Source organism: Rhinopithecus bieti, unplaced genomic scaffold, assembly GCF_001698545.2.
Source record: "Rhinopithecus bieti isolate Rb0 unplaced genomic scaffold, ASM169854v2 scaffold_30785, whole genome shotgun sequence".
Lineage (NCBI taxonomy): Eukaryota > Metazoa > Chordata > Mammalia > Primates > Cercopithecidae > Rhinopithecus > Rhinopithecus bieti.
In genome coordinates, this window is record NW_016813379.1 from 734,001 (window position 1) to 749,438 (window position 15,438).

The 15,438-nt window shown below is 40.3% G+C and overlaps 1 protein-coding gene across 3 annotated transcripts in view; it reads left to right on the top strand.

The window, feature by feature from the left end:
• The window catches only part of PCTP (phosphatidylcholine transfer protein), a 46,787-nt gene that overhangs the window by 15,842 nt on the left and 15,507 nt on the right, over positions 1–15,438 (top strand). The window contains exon 1 of one of the 3 annotated variants that reach the window (XM_017848147.1): positions 5,578–5,819. The exons of 1 other annotated variant lie outside the window; for it this stretch is intronic. In XM_017848147.1, coding sequence (XP_017703636.1) covers positions 5,679–5,819 — 141 coding nt within the window. In that variant the 5' untranslated portion in view covers positions 5,578–5,678. Of the gene's footprint in view, positions 1–5,577; positions 6,052–15,438 lie in introns of those variants that run through there. One more of the 3 variants, XM_017848146.1, reaches the window with a different exon arrangement.

The window sequence follows — 15,438 nt, forward strand, 5'->3', positions numbered from 1 at the left end:
GCGCTGTCATTGGAGAACAATACTGATTCTTCTGTATTTGTTGAAGACATCCTTTGTGGCTTACAAGATTGCCAATTTTAGTGAATGTTTTATGAGGATTTGCAGATGTTAGGTGTGTTCTACTTATTGAGTATGAGGTTCTATAGATGACCTTTAGATCAAGCACGTTGAGTTTTATGCTGAAATCTTCCCTATCTACCAGTTTTTTTGTCTGCTTGGTCAATTTCCTAAAAACGAGTCTTAAAATGTTCCACCGTAATTATGAATTTGTTGATTTCTCCTTATACTGATGGTAATTTTTGCCTTACGTATTTGAGATTAAGCTGTAAAATGAATATATACAAATTTAAGCATTCTGAATACCTGAAGAGTTGTCCTTTTATCATTAACTCAGAAACTTCTATTAACCTTTTTCTTTTAAAGTCCGTTTAGTCTGATATTTTAGGAGTCACACAAGCTTTCTTTTGTTTCAGATTTACTTATATATGTTTTCCATACCTTTAACTTCACATTTCTGTGTAATTATGTTTTAGTTATGGTCTCTTATAAATACATATATCTGGGTTTTTCCGAAATTTTATTCTGAATAATTTCAAATATGCAGAAAAGTTGAAGAAATAGAAAAGAAAAGCCTGTCTACCTTTCATCTAAATTTATCAATTATTTAGTTTTGTCACTTTTGCTTCTCTATCTATGTATCAATCACACTTTTTTTCAGTGGAACCATTTGAATGTAAGATCCAAGTATCATGCTGCTTCACCCCTAAATGATTCAGCATTCATTTCTCAAGAATAAGAACATTCTTCCACTCAACCACAATAGCATTTTTTACACCTACAAAGTTAACAATAGTTTTATAATATTTTCTAAAAGTGGTGCATAAACAAATACCCCAATTATCCCAGAAATGCCTTTTAATGGCTTTTTCCTAATCCATGATTCAATATTTACACATGACACATAATTGTTATTTCCCTTGACTTTTAGAATAATTTCTTTCATATTGACTTGTTTTACCAGTTATTTTGAGAAATATTCCACTTACTGGATTTATCCGATTGGTGTCTTACGACTAGTTACAAGTTAGACATTTTAGCAAAAATGTTTAGATGATGTTATAAACTTATTGCATCACGTCATGGAGTCTGTGATATCAGTTGTCCCACTATTTGTGATGCAATTGATAACCTGGTTAAAGTGGCAACCACTAGATCTTCCCATTATAAAGTTACACTTTCCTGTCTGTAAGTAGTAAGTAATCAACACGTGATGCTTTGCAATCAAATGAAAAGTCTAATCTGCATGTCCTTTCACCCAGTGGTTGCAGCATCCATTTATGATCCTTGCCTAAATCTATTAATTATATTCATATGGGGGTCAAAGAATGCAAGTTTTCAAATTTTGACATTCTTTCTACCTGAATGTTTTGGCATTTTTTTCTAAAGAAGAAGCTTTTCTCCTCTCTGCCTTCCCTATTTTTCTTCCCTACTTTTAAAAAATTGAGTAACACTGTGGACACATGGATTTCTTTATAAATTCAGTATTTTATAATCTATTACTGTAACTATTCTTTGTGATCTCAAGTTTCCCAAAATTTGGAGAATGGGAACTCTTTCAAGTCAACTACCATATCTTTTTGACATAACTGTAATTGTCTTTGAACATCTCCTTATTCGCAGGCACAATATGTTTTAGGCTTACTTTAGAAGTTCCCTGCCCCAGTTCTAGAATCAGTCTTTTTTCCAAGAACCTTTTAGTAGACAATGATATATAGAAGCCAATAACTGGGCCACAGGTGTGCTCAATGCTAATGATGTGACACTGCTTCTAGGCTACCAGATCATTTTAATGGACAGAGCAAGGAACACCCACTCACGCACACCCACCCACACACACACACTGAATTGTGCTGCATTGGTGAATATATCACAGCTTTTATCCATTCACCCATTAAAGGTCATTTGGGTTGTTTCCAGTTTTGGGCTAATACGAATAAAGCTTCCATGAACACTTGTGTACAAGTCAATGTTTGGACAATGCTTTATTTTTTTCTCTTGGATGAATACCTAGGAGTATGATGATTGGATTGTATGGTAAGTGTATGCTTAACTTTTTTAAAATTGTGAGTTTTCAAAGCATTTGTACTGTTTTCATTTTTACTAGCAATGTATGAGAGTTCTAGTTCCTCAGCATCCTTGCCAACACTTGCTTTTATTAATCTTTTTAATTTTATCTATTCTAAAATAGCCATAGTGGCACCTCATTGTGATTTTAATTTACAGAACGCTATTGACTGATGTTGTTGAGCATCTCTTCATATTCTTATTTGCCACCAGTATATATTTTTTGGTGAAGTGTGTGTTTAAAAAAATTTTTTTTTTACCTATTTTATTGGGTAGTTTTTTTTTTTATTGTTGAGTTTTGAGAGTTCATATCCTTAAAGTTTAATATGCACAGTTGAACTAAACAACATTGAAGTTAATATCTTGCATCTGCCTCCTAAACACAACTCTGACCTTGCCCTCCCTTGTTCCCAGTTTCTGGAGGTTAGAATTTTAGTTCCATTTCATTTTTATATGTGCCTTTTTATTTCTGTATTCTCCCCCACCCATCCCATCCCCTAGCCTCTTTATTCTCTACTTATGGGGTTTCGGTCAGAAGTGTTTGGCCTTTTCAATATGTCCTTCATGTCTCTTAATTACTCTTTCATGTTTTCCATTTTTTTATACCTCTGTTCTGCTTCCTGGGGAATTTACTCACCACAGCTACTTTCTTATTCCCTGATCTCTCTTGAACTGTGGTAGGGCAACTCTTTTACCTCTCTTCTAAGTTTTTAATTTTAATAACTATATTTTCTATTTATGGAGGGTCTACTTAGTTATTTTTCAAGTCAATGTCTTCTCTTCCCCACCTGCATTCTGAATCAAATAAAAGGTAGATGCTAATCAGACACTGGATCAGCATTTCACCTTTATTACAAATAAAGCTGCTTGGAGAACAGGGCTTGGATTTTTGGCAACAACAGAATTATAACACTCTGCCTATAATCAAACTTGCCCTCCAGGCACAGGCATCATTAGGAAACCTGGATTCTGGTGTCAGAGCCTGTCCTCTTGAGTCTACTATATAACCTAGGGCAGGTGAGAATGCATATTTTCTACGAGTAGACAGTTGCCAAAAAGGAAGAGCCAGAAGGGTTGATCTAGATATGACCAGTAGTTCTTTCTCCCAAACTCATCAACTACAGTCATGCATACCATAATAACATTTTGGTCGATGTTGGATTGCATAGATAGTGATGGTCCCTTACAATTATAGCACCATATTTTTATTTTACTTTTCTATGTTAATTAGGTTTAGATACACAAATACCGTTGTGTTACAATTGCCTTCAGTATTCAATACAGTAACCTGCTGTACAAGTTTGTAGCCCAGGAACAAGAGGCTCTACCATATAGCCCACATATGTATTAGGCTCTACCATCTGGGTTTGTGTAAGTGCACTCTATGATGTATGCTTTAGGATGCAATTGCCTGATGACACATTTCTCAGAAAATATCCCTGTCGTTAAGCAATGCATGACTGCATTTAAATCACCCATCTTCTCCAGAGTAGGAGTTGAGCAGATGAGTGAGGCCAAACATATTTCCCTAATGGAAGTTCTTCCACAGGGAAACATTGCATGGGGAGGTGGAGTGAGGACCAGTCATCCATTGTAAGAATATCCAGGAGCTGGTGTTGCTGACTTTCATTCTCTCATCCCTTTCTGAAACCTGGAAGTACCCTTTTTCACTTTTCAGCTAAGGTATGTATTTACAACTATTTTCAACACGTTTTCACCAACATTTCCATGTTTGAAGCCAGGAGCATCAGCTGCCATTTTGCCAGAAGTTCTTTCAGAGTTTTTTTTTTTTTTCCACAAAGGAAACAGGCTATTAAGGCAATTGCTCAAGAACAGGCCTTCTTGGATCCCTTTCCAAGCTGTGTTTAGACTTTAGAGATACCATAAAATATTTCCTAACATTATTCTTTCATTAACTGTAATAAAATAACTGAGTGTAAATCTCAGCATATTCAAGGGTATATTTATTTTTCTCCTGAGTTTAATAGGCAACACACTTTTAAACACATACAATAAATACAGTTTGAATTGCATGCCTTATATCTTGCATGATGTCATTTGTGCTCTTATGCTTGTCTCCATTAGTCTATTGCTATACAGTAATACAGCTTTATCAAATCAAACCTTTATAATGTATTCCTTGAAGATACTTGAAAATACTTCATAACCAAGAGTTTTTTTACACAATTGCTTTTTCAAGCAATGAATTTCGATTTAAATAAAATACAGATTTACAAAACATAGAAAATTTACAAGGCATTATAAAACAGTTGGAAAGTATGTCAAGTCTAAACTTTTGTGCATTTAGTCTAGGAAAATTTCACATCTCTCTTTCCACACCTATAAAACAAAACAGAACCAGGACTGACTTGAGGAAAGCAAGTATTTATCTCTGCTGTTTCTAACTAAGGAAGCTGTCAAATGTGATCATTTGCCTGACTGGAAATTCACATAAATGAAGAGTTTGCCATCAACTTTCTTTCAAGTAAGGAAAGAAAAACATTTCAATATAGTTAATGCAAAACAAGTGGAAATTTTTATTGAGCATTTACTTGGACAGGCACTGTGCAAAATTATTCCTTGTCCAACCACCTCCTCAGCTGTAACTGGTAGCACAATTCTTGACCCATTTTACAGATTAGGAAACATGAGTTTTCAGAGTTTATTGGCACTCATGTGGCTGTTACATCGTTTTGATGTTTAAACGACCTACTTTATTCGAAGTCAGGTAGTACAGTCTGCTGATGGGAAATACAGTATTACCCAAGGGACTTCAAAGAAACAAGAAGATGTGTGAGTTGCACAGTGAGCTAAATTATGCAAGTTGCATTAATCCTAGGTGTATGACACCTAGTATGACGCATTTCTGATCAGTTTCTACCCTCTAGGATGGCAACAACCTTGTAGATCCATTATGGATTAGGTTTCTAAACTGTTTTGGTGTCATGAACCCCTTGAGTCTTCTGGTGAATCCAATGGACCTTGTCTCAGAATAATGTTTTAAAATGTATAGCAGAAAGAAGAGAAATTATATTGAAATACAGTTCTGCCATTTGACCCCTTCGGATTTTTCCAGTGTTTCTACTCTGCCCACCTCTCCTCTCGCGTCTACCAAACAGGCTTTCCTCTACTTTATTTAGAAAGGAAAATGAGAGACACTCAAACAGCTCTGTAGATTATGGGGGTAACGGAGTATGAGATGGGCTACTGAGGAGGTGTTTTTGAGGTGACATCACTGTCTCCCTTCCTCTTCCTTTTCCCTTCCCTCTGAAAGCTTCCTCACTTCTCTAGCTCTTCCTTCCTTCCCCACATCAAGTCCAATTTTTCTCCTTTTACTTCTCCTCTATCCTCCTCACTCCTTGCTCAGTCCCGCCCACTTTTCTAGGCCCGCCCCTCCAGGGCCCCACCCTCAGGCCGCTCCTCCAGTCTAGGCCCCGCCTCCTCCTCAGTTTCCTGTCAATGACGCTGGGGCCGCACGGTCGCCCCGCCCCGAGGCCCACAACAAGGGTGTCCGCGGCCTGTCCTCCACGCGGAGGAGCCCAGACTGCGGAAGGATGGAGCTGGCTGCGGGCGGCTTCTCGGGAGAGCAGTTCCGGGAGGCCTGCGCCGAGCTCCAGCAGCCCGCTCTGGCCGGGGCCGACTGGCAGCTTCTAGTGGAGACCTCGGGCATCAGCATCTACCGGCTGCTAGACCAGGTAGCTGCCAACCCGCTGGAGGACCGCGGGGCCTAGAATGCGCCGGGGTCGACCTCCCCGCAGGGAGCGCGGGGCGGCAGTCGCGGAAGGGACAGGGGCGGGTCTTCTCCGGCTCAGGGAGGAGCTCTGCCCGGACCCTGTCTCAAGTTCTGGAGCTAGCGCATGGGCGGTGCCTCCAAGTGACTGCGTGCAGATCCAGGGAAGTTGGAAAGTCATAGGAGTTCAGCCTCAGGTCAGGCCCGATGGGGCATGTAGTTAGTTAGAAGTTAATGACAGTTGAAACGTGGGTAAGCTGGTTCCTAGGCCCGTGCACACGTCTGCAAGGGACGTTGATCCTCACTCTCCAATGCGTGGCATATGGGGGTCTGGGGGTGGGTGAGGGACGGTATCTTGGGGCTTGGATATAGGAGGAAAAGAAACAGAACTTTAAAAGGACTGGATGTGCAGGGTGGTGAGTGTCGGGGGTTGGCAAGAAGGGCCCTGCTATTTTAGTGACTCGTTTCTTTTGGTTGTTGACCCTTCCTTCCTGGTTGCACTTGGTAAGTTGAGTCCGAAGCTTCAGGCAGAAGGAGTAAAGACGTAGGAGGAACGGGATTGGTTGTTAAAGTCTTTGCAACCAGGTAGCCATCCAGGTGGAAGGCATTGCCCCTGAGGCCTGTCATCCAAGGCTTGTTATCAGTTGCTTTGTGTAATAGTCGCAGCATGGCAAGTAGGTTAAAAGTCACCTGCAGGCAATGTGGGTGAAATTGAAGTTTCCTAATACAGGATCAGGGTATTATAGTGTTAGAGTTAGGAGGATACCTCATGCTCACCTGGTTAAACACCAAGTTTCATAGGTGAAAGCAACAGACCTCGAGGGTGAAGTCACTCCTGAAAGGGCCCAGATAAGTGAATACCAGAGGTGGGATTGGAGGGTTCATGATCCTGTGAATGTCAAACATGTGGTTGCCTTTTAGGCAATTGCATTTTGTTTACATCAAATATAGTATTTTATCTTTTAAAACAGAAAACAAACGTTTGCAATATTTAGAAGTTGCTCACCTGTTAAACAGGAATGAAAACCTTGCTTGTCTCATTGCAGGGTTGTTAAGGGGTTCAAATCCAATCTGTCAGATATGTGTGAAAATTTGATAGCTATAGATAACTCTACAATGCACAGGATAGTGACCCCATAGCTCTCCCAGGGAAGAATTATCCGGTCCCAAATTGTAATATTGCCAAGATTGAGAAATCCTACTCTAAATAAATGGAGAATATAGGTATTATGAAGAAATTTCCTGTCTAAATACATACATATTTGCTTTGGAGGCAGTCCGTCCCTCTCCAGTTAATGGGACTATAAAGCATGCTACTTTGAATACTTACAAATTAGTACAGCTGGCCTTTTCATAATCCAGAACACAGCAGATACTACAAGTAGATAAGCACCGTATTTACTTTTTTTCTGTATACAGATGTTATGTCTTGATGGATTACTCACTTAAGAAACTCTGAATGCTTGCTGTGTACAAGGACCATTGGGTATAACAAGATGATCAAGAGCTCACAATCTAGAACAGACAGAATTAATTTCTTAGGGTAACTTTAAAAGGTACCTTAGTTTGAAAATTGATACATTTTCAGACAAAGTCTTTCTTTTATTTTTTATGTTTTAGAGATGAGGCCTTGCTATGTTGCCCAGGTTGGTCTTGAACTTCTGGGCTTAAGCAATCCTCCTGCCTCAGCCCTCAGCCTCCCAAAGTGCTGGGATTACAGGGATGAGTCACCACACTCAGTCAGACAAAATTCTTTTATATTCTCTGCTATTCCGTTTTTCTTACCAGCCACATCAAGACTTTGCCAAGTTTTGTTGATTCAACTGCTCAGACATATCTAGCATCTGGCTTATTTCCTCCCATTTTCTTTCCTTTATCTTTGCGACTTTGGGTACTCAGCACCCCTCACTTAGAATTGCAGTGACCTCTTAACTAGTTTCTTGGCCTACCATCTCTCTGCTCCTGTCTATCGTACACCTTACAGTGCAATCAAACATCTGAGAAGCAGTGATCTTATCACTACATTTTCAGTGGCCTATTGATTGCAGAAATAGTAATAATCATCACTGTAATAGCTAACATTTATTGCGTGATTTCTTATAATTCAGGTGCTAAGTGTTTTGGAAGTATTGATTTACTCAATACTTGCATCAACTCTATGATAAGGTGCTATGATGATCACCTTTTTACCTATATGTAAATGATTGCATAGAAAGGTTAAGTTGGTTGCTCAAGATTCCAGCTAGGATCCAAGCCCAGCTGTCTGCCTCCAGTTCTGTGCCTTCAACATGCTCCTACATTGCCTCTCCAAACAGAAGGCAAATGCTGCCTAGTGGGTACACTGAACTAATTTGGTCTCAACTCACATTTCCATCATTCTCTTCCATTACTTGTCCATAGACCTGGCATCTTCTCCTCTAGCCAGCCCAGACCACTTTGCCATCTTCCCTGTATATAGACAAGGCAGTTGAGGTCTAGGGAAAGTCAGTGACATATGCAAGGCACATGGCTAAGAAGTGGTGAATGAAACTGGGATTTAGATCCAAGTCCATCTGCCCATGAAGCCCCTACTCTTTGCCCAAGCCACACACGCTCTTTTTGTAATAAAGCTTCCCACATGTGGGTTGGACCATCTTAGGAGGGTGAGTCCTCCTTATTGGAGGTACAGTATTGTGTTGGAGAAAAAAACTCAAACTGTGTTTTTTTCGTTATCTCAACATCACCGACAACACAGTAGCACAGAAGACTCCTGTGACCAAATGTCTGAGGATTTCTCCCCAAACACCAAGTAAGCAGTCAGTTGTGCAGTGGACATCACCTAGGTGTCCTCCTGTTCAGTGTTGACACTACCTACCTGGAAATAGTGTCAGATCCCATAGGTTGAGGTCCCAGTCCCACAAGATTAACCCCCTCTTCCCTGCCACTTGCAGTGCCAGTTGAAAGCCCCAGGGTGTTTTACCTGTGCTTCTGACCAACTGGCTATAAATAGGGGATCCCATGGCCCTCTCCTTGGATTCAATTAATTTACTAGAGAGGCTGACAGAACTCAGGGAAACACTTGCTTGTATTTACTGGTTTATTACAAAGGATATTACAAAGGATACAGATGCATAAGATGAGGTATGGGGGAAGGGTCTTGGAACTTCCATGCCCTCCTTGGATGCGTCACTCTCCAGGAACCTCTTTGAGTTCAGCTATCCAGAAACTCTCTGAACCCCGTCCTCTTGGGCCTTTTATGGAAACTTCATTGGCTAGGCATGACTGAAGCATGGACAACAGTGTTGAAATGTGACTGGACAGAAAGGGTCTGAGCTCATATTAATAGACTGATTGAGGAAAGCCAAGAAGGCCTGTCCAGATTCTTCAGGCCTCTCCATGCAGCATTCCTTCTTCCAGGGTATGGGGCAGGACCCTCCCTGGGATGAAGGTCTTACAACTCTTGGCTCAACTCCTGAGGCCTAAAATGCACCAACATACAAAAGGTTATAACAAGGGCTATGAAAGTTATGAGCCAAGAACAGTGGATAGAAACCTATATGTGTGTGTGTGTGTGTGTGTGTGTGTGTATGTGTGTGTGTGTGTTGGATGTACAGTACTGGAGTATATATGTGGGTGTGTGTGTATACTCTATGTCCAATACACACACACACCCCAACACATATGTATACACACATATGTAAATTATATATTTATATATACACATAAATATATGTATATGTATATATTTTATATATGTAGCTCATAATATCACAAGTACTGTATTCAGAAAGGAGACCAGAGACCATTTGTTTATATACTTCATTCAGCCTTTATTGAGGATCTGCAGTGGGTCAGATTTCCATCTATGGAAATGGATCTAAGATAGAGTTGCTCCCCTGAAGATTCTAGTGGCTTTGTTTTGAAGTTATGGGCATTGGCTGGACTGATGGTCCTTTAAGGACCCAATTGTGCATAGCATGCTTGCCACTGTGTGGTATGAGCTGGTTGTGATGACCCTTTGCTTTGCTTCCCACAGTCAGCATAGAGGTGGCCAACCTAAGGCCAAAGCTATGTGACTTCTTGGGGCTCTTGAACAGGATTGGAAACAAGGATAGAGAAAAAGAAAATTGTGACCATGATTTAAATGATGCTGTAACAAAGTTACTGTTACGTGTTTTTAAAAGACTGAAACAAGAACAAAGGCTCTTAAAAGAGATTTCAATGTAGCAAATTGTATTTTAAAATAAAAATAATAGAATTGTGTCCTTTATTTAGTAGACACAAATGATTCTGAATCCTGTTCTTAGACAAGTGGGTAATTTTGATGTACAACATTTGATGTACAAAATTCTGATAATTTATTTGTTTTCTATTTTTCTATTAAATCACAAAGTTTTGGACTGGAAAGTTACTTCTAAGCCATGCTGTCCAACACCATCATCTTTTTCCTCTACTTCTTCTTTCTCTGCCTACTCTATTTCCTTCCTCTCTTATTTCTTCTCCATGTTGTAATGATAATAACTTTATCTGATGCTGCAAATTATAAATGCTGTCCTATAAGTTTTCATTTATCCTTCTAAACAGATGTGGAAGATAGGCAAGAACGGGCTTACTTTACAAATGGAAATTAGATTCAGAGTTGTTGAGCAAGCTACGTAAGACCTCATAACTAGTAACTATCATGAACAGTCTACTATGATAAACTCAGTACTAAGTACACAGCTTGCTTCAAGACAAGAACTACATTCTGTTTCCGGAGGCTAAAGCAAAACTAGACCAGGGCTGCCATGGGTATTGTGGGAAAAGCATGGATTTTGGAGTCAGATAGTCCTGTGTGAGAGTTTCAGCTCTGTTCCTCTATCATTCATTCATTCATTTGGGAGATACTCATCAACTGCCTCCCATGTGCTACTGTCTTTGCAGACCCTGGGGATAAGTGGTGAAGGAGGAACGTAGTGCTGCTGCTTCAATGAATGAACTTCTTGAACATGGATCATATTCATTGATGAGAATAAGCCCGTAGTATATGATGAAATGTCCAGTGGGAAATGCTATAAAGTGCTTTAAAGAAAATGCTATAAAGAAAATAAAGCGAGATAAAGGGATAGAGAGATGGCATGGGAGGGTAGCCAGGGGTGATGTGATGTGTTTCAGATAAGGGAGTCCAGAAAGGCCCCCTGTGGAGGTAACATTTGGCCAATTTGAATAATGCAAATATCTGGAGGAGAAATGAATCTGAGTGTTTCTTAAAGTTCAAGCACATTGGAATCACTTGAGAGAGCTTTACAAACAATACCAAGCCCTACCTTAGGGATTCAGGTTTAACTGGTCTACGATGGGGCTTGGGTGGTCCTTTTGCTAGGCTCCCCTTCACATAGGGGTTAATTATTTTGTCCTCTCTACTTCTGTGTATGTTTGAAATCTTTCATAATAAACCATTTTTTACACATGTGTGTGTGTATTATGAATATGTGAGTGTGTGTGTATATATATATAAGCTTATCAGGAGATTCATATGAGCATGCTGGCTTTTAAGCTACTGAGATAGAGGGAACACTGGATGCTAGTCCCTCAGCTAGGCTGAGCTTGCCTCGTTTTCCAGCAGAAGCCAGGAGGCCCACAGGACTGGAGTGGATATGAGATTGAAGAGTGGCCAGGGGCCAGGCCCCACTTACTGGCCAGGTGATATTGATCAGTTACTTTTTCATTTTGAAATCTCAGTTTCCTCATTTGCAAAGCCTGGATAATACTTACCTTTCAGGGTTGTTGAGAGGATTGAATGAAATGATACATAGCAGAATGGTTCTCAAACTGAGTGTGTGTTAGAATCTCAAACTTGAGCATGTATTGAGTGTGCATTTGGATATATATGTACACACAAGCATGCATTGAGTGTGCATGAGAATATATATACACACATATATATGCACACACATATATGTATTCTATATATTTCATACAATCGTCTCAACAACTCTGAAAGGTAAGTATTATCCTGGTTTTGCAAATGAGGAAACTGAGATACGCACACACATATGTGTGCATATATATGTGGAAAATACATATGTGTATATATACACACATATATATGAATATATACACATGTATATATGTGTGTGTATATATATTCTAATCACACTCATCAATGAATGTAACCCACATTCTTATCAATGAATATGTTCTATGTTCATGTATGTATGTGTATAGATAGATACTCTTCTTTTTTTGTGCATTATATTTCTAACCAGCTGCTGAGTGATGCTGAGGCTACAGGTCCAGGAACCACACTTGGAGAACCACTGGTGGATGGGGAGCATCTAGCATGGTGCTGAGGCAGTTCTGACATTGAGAGCTAAAGTCAGAGGCAGTAGAATACCCTAGAGATGAGATGCAATGGAAATTGAAAGGTGAAAGTGAGAACAAAAAATGTCTTAAAACAAAAGCAATGTCCATCTTAGGACTCCCTCTCCCTGATGTTTAAGTTAGTGGCCACTCGGGAGTAAATGTGGTCCCCTGAGCAGTGCTGAGAAGTTCCCCTGGGAGAAGGGCCATGGATCACTTAGAAAAGCTCTTCCAGTGATCTGCAGGCAGGCCTTGCAGGAGCTTTGGGCTTCGTTACTATGCCATTAACCACTGCAGCATGCCCGTAGAGGGTGAAACCAGCGCTCAGAGGCTCACAGCTTCAATTTAGACAAAATAAATGTTGGACTGAAAAACTCTGGCTGATGGCTTGACTTATTAAGTTTTTAAATCTAAATGCCTGGCACTGTGAGAAGGGACAGCCTAAATTGTGTTTTTGTCCTTGAATAGGGCTTCTAATCAAAGAGTTTGGTGAGGAGCAGACAGTACTTTCCCAGGGACTGTTCTTTCCTGTGCTCTTGACCTACTAAAATACTCAAAAGGCCAGCAAGATGGGAAAAACTGCGTTTGGGCAGGCTGGGCTGAGAGAAAGTTTGGCCTTTAGAGAGAAACACAGATTCAACTCACAGGCGGACAGATTTCACTCTATAGATGTGAAATCCCTACTCCTATTTCCCCAGTTGGCATCATGAACCACTTTACTTCAGGATTGTAAAACTGTTCTGCTCCTTTCTCTCACCCTTCTGATTAACAGCGTGATTGATAGGATAATTCTTGAGCCCTGGTCACTTATGGAGCTGAAACTTAATTGTGGGCAGGGCCACCATGTCTCCAGGACACCCATCTGTGGCATTCTACTTCCCACCATAGACCAAGGCCAGCTCCTTCATTTCTGTCTCCCTTGAGTGTGCAACTGGATAGATAAGTTAGAGCCTCAGTTTTTCCCTCTCCTTGCTTTTCTCTCTTAGGATAAGCCTGTGGGTATGAGGCCATGCGAGAATGCTGGTCTCAAGGTTCAGATTTGGTGGAAGGAGGGGAGAGCAAGGAGTAAGATGCCTCCCTTCTGTCTCCAGGTATAAGCCAAGCTTTATGCTCTCACTCTGTCTTTCACCAGATTGCTGTGTGGCAATTACACAGGTGGCTATTAATGAAACAAAACACCAGTGTTTCATTCAGCCTTGGGAATCCCTTGAGAAGAGAGGTGACTTGTAGGGAAGGGTATAGGCATTCAGAATGCTTGGACATAATACCATACCAACATCTGGAGTGAACCAGCAGCTGAATCGGGGGCAGTGCTGAATGGAGGTTCTTGTCTCTATAAATGTGCCTTTTCTGGACATTTTGCAGAACATCTTTAAGCCTCAGTTTTCCTGTCTGAAAAGTGGGTTTACTGATGGTCCATACCTCGTATCATTATTTGGATTAAGTGGGATAATCCATGTAAAAGCACTTGGACCTGTGCCTGCTATTCAGTAAATATTCAGTAAATATCAGCTATCAGTATTTTACCCAGCTGTGTGCAACCTTAGGGATTAGACCTATCACATTTTCTTAGAGAGGTCTTAAATGTTTAATCAGATTTAGCCAACTGTCTGTCTTTGTAGAGTCTTGGCACATACTTCCCAGCAGCAGCTGCAGCTTTGACTTCTGCCATTAGAACTGCTTTACTTTGATTAAAAATGCTTACTTTTCATACCATCTGAGTCTATTACTTGCCCAAAAGTGGATGGACTTGGACAGCTTTTAGATAAATAGACTGGGGCAGGGGAGGTTTCCTGTCCCTCTGAGGAATGGAAATGAGCTCTTCCGTGACAGGCAAAGAGAACTCAATGCACGCTCATGAGTGCATTCACAGGATTTGAGAACATGTGATTTATCAAGACCGCCTTGTAGTTGGTGGTATAAATTCAGATAAACACCATAAATTGGAGGGAATGAGTGGGCTTTCTCCAGGCCTGGTTGGGTGGTGGGACATCTACAGGAGATTACTCCTGTGTGGGGCTTGCAAAAGTCATTTGGAAACATTATGACATTTTGACACATCTCATATGTAAATGCATAACATCTCTTTCAGAGTTTATTCTGCTTGGGACAAGTAAGTGTACTATTGACAATAATATTTCTCAGAATACTTTAACCCTATAAATATAATTGAAAATATATTGCACAGCTGTTTTTTTTCATGCATTTGAATCATCATTACTAAGAAATATACCAGTTTAATGCTTAGACAAGTTAGCCAGAGTAATAGCATCTCAAAAATTAGTGACAACAGTAACAGATTTCCTGACCATGCATTCCCCTATCTCCAGCCTCCATTTCTTCACTTATGAATTGGAGCTAACGATGCTTACATCACAGGATTATTACAAGTATTCATGATTAAGCACAGCCTGGCTTAGAGCAGGTGCACTATAGATATTGGTTTTCCTGAAAATATACGTTACAGTTCTCAGTCCTAGTTCTTTAATCTGGAAAAAGGAGATCATCATACCTACCTTATTAATGAAATAATAACCTAACTTATTAATGGGAATAATATCTAATATTTACTAAGTACTTATTATGTACACCACATACTAGAACTTTAGATGGATTATCTAGTTTAATCCTCATAATCATTCCATGAAGTAGAAACTTATTAGACCCATTTTGCAGGTTAGTAGTGGAGAGTTTAGACTCTACCCAGACAGTGAATCTGAGCCCATGTTATAACCACCACACTGTCTTTTCTGACTAGCTTTTCTGATTTATGAGACAGCACTTTGGAATAGTGTATGGAAAAACTTGGCAAAGTACCTCATCTGTTGAAAGTAATGATATTCATCCTTTCCCTATACCTACCTTTCTCCTGGTTCTTTCCTGAACCCCTCAGAAGCAGCATCTAAAAAAAAAAATACTTCTTCTGGCCCTTTGGAGGCCTGTTGGGCAAACACACCAGGCTTAGGGACTCAGGGGAACATCTCAGTGGGAGGTCCATTCTGGGTGGCCTGGAGCAGGAGTACTGGCTTAGGGAAGAAATGGATTCTCATCCAGGCTTTGCCACCAACAGCGTCATCAGCTGACTCTTGGCAAGTCACTCACATTACGCAGTTGAGCTAAGACCCCTTCCTGCTCTAAGATCCTGTGTGATGGGTCTTCTTTATCTTTATCATTAGTTTGTGGTCTGGAACAATGATTTGGGGATGACATGCAGAGAAAATACAGCTAAATAAGGAGACACTGTAGGGAATAGAAGGGGCCAG